Source organism: Parasteatoda tepidariorum, chromosome 12, assembly GCF_982258835.1.
Source record: "Parasteatoda tepidariorum strain Cologne lab strain chromosome 12, Ptep-v5.0, whole genome shotgun sequence".
Taxonomy (NCBI): domain Eukaryota; kingdom Metazoa; phylum Arthropoda; class Arachnida; order Araneae; family Theridiidae; genus Parasteatoda; species Parasteatoda tepidariorum.
This window is the reverse complement of record NC_141766.1, coordinates 35588394-35599893: the sequence shown is the minus strand read 5'-3', so window position 1 is coordinate 35599893 and position 11500 is coordinate 35588394. Positions and strand designations below refer to the sequence as shown.

The following is an 11500-nucleotide window of genomic DNA, read 5'->3' as shown; positions in this document are numbered from 1 at the left end:
CGAGTAAACAGGTTACTGTATTATAAAAATATCGTTGGCTCGACTTTAAAGCGCACTGTGAGCTGATAAATGACAAACAAATATCTAAATGCGCATAAAAGATGTTACTATCTGGTCCCCGTGATACATTAGAATAGTAATAACTTCGTTTTTATTAGTTATTTCACATCCTCTATTTATTTTATACAAGAATGAATTGTCTGGTCATATATAATTTAAATACTTTTAAACTTAATTTAAAAATAACGGTCAAATTAAATACAGTAAATGTAATGTTTCGTTAATTTTTAAAATGGATTAAAATTGTTTAAAGTATATAAGATTCCACTTTACCCATGAGCCTCAGGCACCATTAGTTTTTAATCCGGTCCTGCATGATTTTGTGCTCATGATTCATGAGTTCGTGAGTCATGAATTCATTATTAATCGTTTTAGTCATACTTTGATGGTTCATTATTTATTTGAGTTCTTCCTGAAAATGTATTTACTTTTCAGATTTGGCACATGAGCATAATATTTTTATATTTTAAAATACTATTCATATTTAATTTACTAAATGTCTGTAAAACAATATTATGAGTTTATATTACCTTTTATGATTGTATTACTCTGCATTTCGTAATCAACACTTTTATATTATAATATCTTTATAATATAATATTTTTATGATATAATTTTTTTATAGCAATATTTATATATTTTAAGAAAAACTATTCAAATTCAATTTACTAAATGTTTGTAAAACATAATTGTATGTACTGAAAGTTTTTTCTATTATTCTATTACTCTGCACTTCTATAACGATATTTTTATATTAATATTTTCATATTAATATTTTCATGTTTTAAAATACTGTTTAAATTCAAATTACTAAATATCTGTAAAACATTATAATACGTGCTGAAATTACTTTCTATGATTTCAGTACTCTGGGCATCTATGACAATATTTTTATAAAATGATATTTTACAGTAATGTTTTTATATTTTGTATTCAAATAATACTATTCAAATTTAATGTACTAAACGTTTCTATAATACTATACAAATTTAGTATACTAAACGTCTGTAAAACATTATTAATAAAAATTATAAATATGTTAATTTTAATTGCGTTAATTTGAACTTCATGACAAATCCTTAATCACTGACAGAACGACTGTTAAAAAAAGGGTTTGTTAATTGAAAAGGACTTCACCATAACTTTTCATGGTGTTATATATATATTTTTTATCTTTAAGTTATTAAAACTAATAAAAATAAGTGCTAAAGTTACTAACTACTTCAAGTTTCTGCTGTATATATCCATATAATATTTTATTTTATATTGTTTTTCACTTTTTACAATAATTTCGAATTTTTTTATTAAGTTTTATTATTATGAATAATTTTAATATTTAATTGTATATTTTTTGATAAAGTAAGTATTCTATCGATTATCAATTCTATAAATTAAAAAAGAATATGATTGAAAAATATCACTCAACATCAATTGGGAAAGAGCACTTCAAAGGTTATGAGAGCCCACGAGAAAATATATTTCACTTTTGAATAGTATTTTTTTTTAATAATGATTAAATTAATATTGTTTATATAGTTTTACCACTTGAGTTTTGCTATCTTGTTGAAAATATTTTATTTATAACTCATTATTATATGAAATCACGAAGTAAAAAAAAAAAGAGGTTTCAACAATATTGATATTATGAAATGTCCAGGAATAATAAATATAATGAAACTTATTTCATTTCTTAACTTGAAAAAAATATTACTAATATTCATAGATGAATTTTGAATATCTCATTCGTACACAATTATTCTAGTAAAAAAATAAACTAATGAGTAAAAATAGGTTAAATGAAATTACTTGCGAATTATATAATTTCATTTAAATACTAACAGATAGCGCCACAATAGCCTCTTTCGTTTTAATTTTTTTTTGGATTGTATATATTTTTCTTCTGCATGGGTACACTGACATCTAGTGGTGAAATTGGACAATAAAGTCAAATGTTGAACTTTTGAAATGAAATTGAAAGCTTTTATCTATGAAAGAGAGGTTAATTTTTGAAAAAAGGTGAAGAAAAACAGAATAAAATAATTAGTATGCTGTAGAAAATGCAGCAATTCGGTCAACTCTTTTTCCATACTTTAAAATTTGATTTCTTATTCTTTTATCTTTTGAATTATATAACATAATTAGTTCAGTTTACATGTATAAATATATAGTATAGTCTGAATAAATAAAAGAAATCGAAGGTCATTCTTTTTATTACATAATTAGGTACGATAATTTATTTCTAATCAACGACCCGAGTTAACTTCTGAGCTATAATAGCAAAGGTCATAGGTTCGGAGCATGGGGGCGTATTCAACAAGAAGTTCGTCTGCTCATTGCGTCACGGCACATGCGCAATCACTTTATTTATATACGGAAATTCAAGCGAGGTAATATCGTGAAATTTGAATAAACAAATGTAAACACAAGTGATATGCACTTGTATTAGACTAGAAGCCCTCGTTATCTCTCTTTTCGTTTGTTTCTTCTAATTTTTCAATTGAAACCATGAATTTATTCCGCATGTCCAAGACATTTTGGTTAGGTAAAAACTATCCATATTTATACTTTGATTTTTATAAATATACAATTTAAACTTAAAAATATACAATTTTAATCTTGTATTTTATTTATGTGATTTATCTTCCCTTTTATATTTTTTCTTACTTTCATAAGTTGTTTAAAAGGTAGAAGAAAATGGAGTTTATTGCGAAATAATTAATTTTTTTACCCATATGTAGCAACAACTTATAAATTGCTCGAGTTGTTTACACAGCAATAACTAGAACAATTTCTATGTCTTTTTAAATGAAATCGTCTTTTCTTCTTCTTAAAAAACCCCCTTTTTTACTATAAAAGTTGTTATTATCTTATTTGCTTAAGGTTTCTTTTAAATTATGTAAAATGAAAATAATAACAGACATAAGATGTGTTTTTTTTTTGTAACTTGCAGCCAGATGTTTCAGCAGTTCAACTACAATACCAAGCTTACCTGCACTTTCTTTTACACCTGAACCTTATAAGGTATAATTTTTGCTTTAATATTTCTTAAATATTATTTTTGATTTAATAAATGATTTAACAAAATGATCTTATGTAAATCATTCTTGCTTTGTAATGAAACTAGCTTTTCCTTTTATTTTATACTGCTTGATGAAAATGTTTCATAATTACAATATGTCTTTTTTAATCTATTTTATTGATCTTACATCTTTGGCTGTTGAATTCCATCATAATTTTTTCCAATGGTCTTTTAGCAATAAAGCTCCTGAAACAATTTTTAGATCAACTTGCAAAGATAATATCTTTGCACCATTTACACAGCGGAGGACATTGTTATTTCTTTTATTTCTAGGTTATTGTATTCATTCTATTGTGTTTTATGTGTTGAATTTTATATTATTAGTGTTATCTTTTCTGTTCAAATTAATAATCAACAGTATACTTATTAACATTCGCTCAGATAATATGACCAGACTGTGAAGCCAAATCAATGATGCTGAAATTATGATTTCTATTTAAATTAGGCTTCCTATTTTTAAATAAATATCTTGCAAGTTATTTGTAATAACATTCACTCGAAATTTATCAGAATCAAATAAAAAATAATTATCTTTTGAATAATTGTACATTTGAATATCTTTTTTTATTTATTTGCTTTGCAAACGATGAAATTAGCTTCTTGAAAATAGTGACTCATAGAATAAGTAATAAGTTAGCTATAACTTTCTTACTGGAAATCAGAAAGATAAGGCTATATAGGTATATATTCAGTCGGACCTCTATTTAACGAAGTCGCTAAATCCCGATAGTAAGTTCGTTATATGGTAAATTTGTTGAATGGAAAATCACCTTTTAAAATACATAAACAACACAAAACAGATTCTATATTCAAAAACACTAGGCATTAATTGATGCACTGTTATCTTGTAAACTATTATGTCCTATTTATTTTATAAATCTTAATCATCAAAGAAATTTGCGTGGAAAGCAAAAATAGAGCAAAACATTATCCAGTGTTTCACTATTATGCTACATACATTTTCACCTAAAATAAAAAGTTAAATTTATGTATAAAATTATAGCTGCATTTATTACAAAAGTAATTTTATACATACATTACCACATGCGTTCTTATGTTTAATTGCTACTGATAAAATCCTTTAACTTGAACTGAGTTTTTTATTTGAAATGCAAACAAAAAGGGAAAGAGATTTTACTGCTTTCTATAAAATAACTTTTAGAGAAAGCAGTAAAACATTACATAAAGCAGTGGCTTCGAAAATTAACTCATGGTCATTTCCCCCATAAAATGCGTTAACAAGTTTAAAGTGTTCTGAAATATTTCAGAAAATACAGAAAGTGAATCTCAATGAAAAGTTCGTTAAATAGAAAATTCATTTCGCTATTTGGAAGTTATTTTACGAAGAAATTTCCAAAATGTTCTTGGTTCTTCGAAGAAATTCTCAAAATGGAAGTTTGTTAAATAGAAGTCCGACTTTATGTATATATATATATTTTGTATTGGAGTCACCTTTTTAGCAGAAATAGTGAGGTATCACAGTGTATGCTGCAGATTCATTTTGGCTTTGCACACATAATTAAACCTATTTTTTTTTTAAAAAAAATTGTTGAGAAAAATTAAGTTTAACTATGAAGAAAACGATCTCACACTTTTTTTAAAATTTTTTCACAGCTTGTTATCATGTCACAGAATTCTCGTTAACTGACTATAACTGGTTTTTTTAATGAAAATTTGTAAGAAGGGATGCAACTTTGACAAAACCTTAGATTCTAAAGTATCTAAATAATTTAAAAAGAAAATACAAGACGGGACTTGCTCGATAATTCTGTGATATACATGTTGATTTATTTCAATAAGTAAAAAAAAATTTAAATTAATGTTTTCCATTTTAATTTAACTTGCAGAATTTTTCTTTTAAAAAAAATTTCAATTTATACCATTTCAATAAATTAAATTCAAATATTTTCTTTTGCATTGCAGTTATTTCATCATGTAGTTTGTATTTTATTTCATTGTGTGTCTTGTAGTGCAGTTATAACACTATTTGAACATTCTTTTGGGCAAATGATCTTCTCAGTTGTTGCCAACATGAAAATTTATTCTTTTAACTATTAAGTAATTATTTTAATATTGTGATGTATTGTCAAAAATATCAATATTTAACAATATATATCTTGATATTTTACCAATTGAATTAAGTTGTATTATTTTTACATTGGTCAATATTTTTGTTATTCAAATTGAATTTATCAACACTTGCAATAACGATTGTGCTATTAACGGGTTTGATAATTTTAGTTATATATAATGATCATGATTTTATCATGTTTAATATATATTGTTAATGATCATGATATTGTTGATAATAAATCTATGTGTATTTTCAGTATCTGGTGATTTGTGCAAATCAGACTTTGACATTGTTTTTATGTGTTGGCTATTTTTGTTTCATAGTCCTTATAACCAAAAAGTACCCATTCTTGCCTTTTAAAACTTAGGAGAATAGCATTTTTTGTATTCTCATTTTACAATTAAAATGTTGAATTGTTTTCTTAAATATTGGTGTATTTTAGTATGTTCTACTTCTGTTTTTTTCCACTTTCTTCCAGTACCCTGGAAGAATGAAGTTTGTCCTGATGAAATGCTAACCTTGAGTTAATGTACATGTAATGAAAAATAACTGTTGTATGACTAGTGAAATTTTGATGTCGAAAAATAAAGCAAATTAAAAGTTTAGTTATCACTTTCGTTACAGGGTGGCAGCTATGATGATGTTCTTAAGACTAGGAAACATATTTATAGCGATTACATTCCTCTGATGTATAGAAAACCAGTAATGATAACACAGGGGCATATGCAATATGTATGGGACCATACAGGAAAAAGATATCTTGATATGTATGCTGGTATTGTTACGACAAGTGTTGGGCATTGCCATCCGTGAGTTATGTCTTTTCTTGGAGTTTTTTTCATATTTATGAAAGTTTTGTGTCGGCTGTTTCACAGTCTTGAGTATTTGCAATCCTATATATAAAGTTGGTTAACCTTTGGGATGCGGTTACTCAGGTGAAAAAATTCTCCTCTCTGTCCGGCGCTTTCTTGCAGAAATTCAGCCCCTCACTTAGTCAGTGGGAGGTAACTACTTTAACCACTTATGAATGGGTACCGTTTTGTTGTAATTTATATATCACTCTCCAAGAAGGGAGCAGTAGAAGGGTTGCAGCATGCATCGTTATCGGCAAACATTTTGACTTAGTTATGAATATTTTGGCATACTTTATCTGTAACATGTAACAAATTATGAGAAAAAGTAAAAAATAGAACTTTTTTTTTCGATTTTTTTTTTTTTTTTTTTTACGAGAAAAACAAACTTTTTCTCTATAATAAATCAAACTCATATTTAAAAAGTTATTTAGAATTTTTACTGATTTTTTTAAAAGCGTTTTTTACTGTTTTTGAAAGATATAAATAAATTATTGTTGTAAAATTTTAAACAAATTTATTCTGATAGCTAATTTTAAAAAGCATAGTTTTTGGATCACTTAGAAATAAGATGCGCCTGATACTTCAAAAGTTTTTTTTCGAATCTAATAGTTTATTTCATTTATCCGTCAAAATAATTTGGTCGAATGTAGATTTTTTTTTTTTACATAAATTTTTTTTACTGAATGGATTTTTTTTATCTTTCTTTGAGTTTTTTTTTAAAATTTAAAGTCGCATACATTACATTCATACAAAATTGTAATATAAATATTCTTCGAGACAAAAATTTTATTCCGGCAGATAATTTATAATATTATATCATGTGGTTTCTTGAAAGAAATTTATCCAGTTAATAATTTTTGAGTAAGCGAAGTATTTTCTGTAAAAATATATCCTTTTATATATGATATATGTTAAATATACCATACATATATACTTTTTTAACTACATTATTTCTATTTCATTTTCATATTTACCTACCTTTCATACATACATATATATATATATATATATATATATATATATATATATATATATATATATATATACACACGAAGGGGCTGTCTCATTTTTAATTACTCCTAACAAAATTCCAAGATAAAAGTTTCTGTACCTCCTTAAAAAAATAAATAATAATAAATTTCGTCAAAACTAAATAGTATATATCACGTGACTTATTTTATGCTAAATGTTTCATATCATTCCCTATGCTACATCGCTTAGCTTGGATGAGCTAATATTCAATTTCTATTGTTAAAACTTTAGTCATAGGAAACTGTAGATGCAAAATATGTTTCTAAAGAAAAGAAGTCATATTACATTTACTTAAATGAATATGCTTATTCTTATATAAAAAATGTAAAAAGCTGGAAGAAAAGAAAAACTCTGGAAATTTCTCTGTGGAAACTAGTAGTTAGTAAATAAAAGTTTAAGGGCAAAATATTTGTATTTTTGATACTTAAACTGACCTAACTAACTTTTTATTATAAATGCATCAAGTGTCCTCTGCAAGAAAATTTTTTTTATTATTAAAATTTTTCTCAACCTTTACCTGGAGAAACGTTCACGCTGAATAAAAAGTTATTTAAATTTAACTTAACACTTAATATATAAATAAAATATTTTTTGCTCAACAAAAATGCTTACTTTTTTTCTTTTCATTTAATCAATAGTTGTAACCAGAAAAACAAAATTGAAAATTTTCGAGACCAATTTTTTTTCAATAAATAATATTGTACAAAAAAAAAGCTACCAACTTTTATATACATAAATTGTGCTGACATTGAAAAATACTATTTAGATATATCAAATTACTTAAATTTTTAATATGAAAAATAAATAAAAATTTTCAGAAAGCTTTTTGTTTTTATTTATTTTAGAATTACATCATGCGTGTATTCATAGGAATTCATGAATATTTTACCAGAATATTTCTTTACATAAAATAATAAGTGCAAAGACTCTAAAAATATGTAAGAATATGCTTACAATAAATTTAAAGAAAAGCATCCTTTCCAACAAATATATTAAATAATAAAAATATACTCCACGTTTCTATTAAGTTTATATCTGAAGATCTTATTGTCAGATCTTAAAGTCTAATATATTTTCAAAATAATGTATTATATATTATTAAAAGCAAAATAACACTAATTATCAGAGTTACTTATTTTAAACTGATTCATTTTCTAATGTTTTCCTTAAATTTATTTATTAGGCAGAAAGAAGTATTTTTCCTAATTTGTGTTTTGTTTATAAGAGAATATATATATATATATAGATTAGAATATATATTAGAAAAGTTTAGTACAAAATAAAATATTCCCAGAGCTGAAGTCTTTCACAATTTACACCTGCATGTGAAGATGAAAACTTTAAAGTCATCGATTGTTATAAGACACACCTATACAAGCTTGGTTGACAGTTGGTTCAAGGTAAAACATGCATTTCCGTTGATCATGGTGTGGTCTTTTCCTCAGGTATTGTGAACTAATCATTGTTAAGAATTTTAAAAACGACAGACCTCAATATATATTATCAAGAATATTTATTCTGACAAGATAACCCCATACACCAAGAAATAGCACTTTGCATGTAGAAGTGGCAATACTTAATTGGTTTCGGTATCTTTCTCTTTTAGAGAAGAAATAATAATTTCATTATGTGAAAAGTAAGTTGCATGGCAACAAGCTGTGCTAGCGCCAATAGAAAGTTCATAGGAACTTGAAAGAAATTTATAACATGATATATGAGATTTCTTTTGACGTCGCATACTTGAAAAGAGACCATAACGTGGCATACTTGAAAAGAGACACCCAGAAGTTAAACCTGACAATAGGACGTAGAATTATTGGTTGTTTCCATTAGGAAGAAATTGCTGGAAATGTGTGAAAGTAAAGGAAATGCTTACATTCAAAATGTAATTGTAAAAAGTAGACAGTCTAGCTAATAATTGATGAGGGGTTTGAATTTGCAAATCATACAAGAGTTAAGAAGAATGAATATTATATATCGGAAATATTTCTCTTACATGGCATTAGAATTTTTAAAAAGAAATATAAAAACTTACATTGATTATGTTCTTTGTAAGAGTACAGAATTTATTTTCATAAAAGTTAATAATTTTCTACACAATATAAAAGCTTTGCATAAAGTAGAAAAAAATTTCGGCTTATTTTGTCCAGTTTCTTTAGCTGTATTGAAAGGACTAAAAAAATAAAAATATTTATATTACAAGTTTAATGCAGGAGTATTTTGAAGGATTTTTTTTTAAAGAAATTAGATAAATATGTAACTTTGTTGAAAATATTTTTTTAAAAGAAATAAATATAAAGAAGTACAAAACTTTTTTTATAAACGTAAAAATTATTTTTGCATTTAATATTTAGCTGACTGCTGTTTAGAACTTTATTAATTTACGCTATTATTTCCTATAATATAATGCAACTCTATAAAGCATTTTTTCAAGTTATGTAATATTTAGATATAAAAAAATGCACGATCTTATTTTTTTTGAAATCTTAAAAAAATTTCAGTTTGTTTTTAAAAAGTCTTATGATAAAGTTCAATTCAATTTCAAATTCTGTAATGCTGCTTTTATTTTTATCGATTTTCTATTCACCTTAATTATATTAACTAGGATGTTTTAAGAAACATTGGAATTTCTAAAATATTTCATAACACTCTAGACCTTTTTTTCTTTCCTTTGTACTATGTTTTTTTTATTATCGATTTTATATTAGATAAAAATACAAATCCAATAACTGCGCAAGAAAAGATGTACTTTGATAAAATAAAGTCTTGTAACTATTTATAAATTAGTAACTAATTTCATCTAAATATACTTTATTCCGACTTTTTAGTAATTTACTTTTTTAAATTAAAAACTCATAGTAACGGATATTTAAAAATTTTTTTTTTACAAATCAAAAACCATAAAACAAATTTTTATGTTTAGCGAGAAATAAAAATTCTTTATTTCAAGAATTTGTAGAAAATTAAAATTTTCGTTTGAAAAAAAAAGAAGACTTACATAGTTTAAACAAGGTTTATTATACAATTAAAAAAATTAATAAATTCAAAACATCAAAACTTAATATACAATTATAATTATACGGTAAATTTATAAATCCCCTATTCACTTATTCCAAATTACGTTTTGTTAAACTACTGTTTAACTGCTTGAAGTAAAATTTCATTTTTTTCAAATTTCAATATTATAGTTAACATACTTATGAAAATCCAAATATTATAAAATAGAAAAATATCTAATTATAGACATCCAAGCTAGTCTGCAAGGAAGACTAATACTTTTGATTAAATAATATTATAATAATAGCAAATTTTGTTATAAGCACTTGTATTTTCTTAATTATTTTCATTATGTGTCATAAAGATTATTATATAATAATCATAAGATTATATATACAGTTGACTCGCGTTATAACGACCCCATCGGGACTGCCCCAGTCTGGTCGTCATATCAAATGGTCGCTATATCAAAATGAGCAAATTTCCTCTGAAAATCGGTCACATAATGGTTTTAAACGTCATAATGCATGCATATACTATTTGTGGTATACATGTTATAAACCAAAAAAGGATAAGATACATACATTATTAAAACATAATGACATTTTAACAATTGAATTACAACTGTTAACTATTAAGAATTTTATTTTAAAGTACAGATTGAAAAACATAGTGTGACAAAAAAAATCTAGTTTCTAATGAATTAGTTTTTTGATGTACATAATTTGCGGTATATATAACGAATTTTTTTTTATGTACATAATCTGCAGTATTATAAAGAAGAGTAAACCGAGGAACATAAACGAGGCTTCATTAGACGAAGACATTAATTTTTTGATGTGCATTAATTTGTAGAAGTTACATGTTAACAGGACTTAACGGAGGTGTGCTTGTTCAAGGTCAACCATTCAACCCCAGTTTCCAATAGGAAGTTAGAAAAGAGCTGTGTTCAAATTCAGAGAGGGTCGTTATATTAAGAGTTGACCTTTTTTACGGTCGTTATAGCAAGAGTAAAATAACGTTATCTTTTATGGACGTGAATTGGGACTCCTTCACAGGGTCGTTATAACACGAGTCGACTGTATATATATTCCTGGATTAACAATATATAATAATATTTTTGTTCTTTATTAAATTTTGCAAGTAATAGTTATCGATAGATTTTAATATTGCAATACTTAATATTTTAAATTTAGCACTGCTTATTTTTTTAAATTAATTTCTTCATCTTCTCCAAAAATTGTTTTTACAGTTACGTCATCCTCCTCATCAGAGCAATCAGAATCACTATCTGCATAATTTTCTTTATCTAATTCATCTAAGAGTTTGCAGATCTCTTCATCATTCAAATCTCGCTTACGAGGAGCCATCGGAATTGCTAAAATAACTTACTAACATGGAGGA

At 25.3% G+C, this 11500-nt stretch overlaps 1 protein-coding gene across 1 annotated transcript in view; it reads left to right on the top strand.

Moving 5' to 3' along the window:
* The first annotated feature begins 2362 nt into the window (after nucleotides 1–2362).
* LOC107439021 (alanine--glyoxylate aminotransferase 2, mitochondrial) overlaps nucleotides 2363–11500 on the top strand; it is a 32275-nt gene continuing 23137 nt past the window's right edge. The window contains exons 1-3 of the mRNA XM_016051476.3: nucleotides 2363–2602; nucleotides 3011–3081; nucleotides 5838–6022. Coding sequence (XP_015906962.1) covers nucleotides 2566–2602; nucleotides 3011–3081; nucleotides 5838–6022 — 293 coding nt within the window. The 5' untranslated portion in view covers nucleotides 2363–2565. The remainder of the gene's footprint in view (nucleotides 2603–3010; nucleotides 3082–5837; nucleotides 6023–11500) is intronic.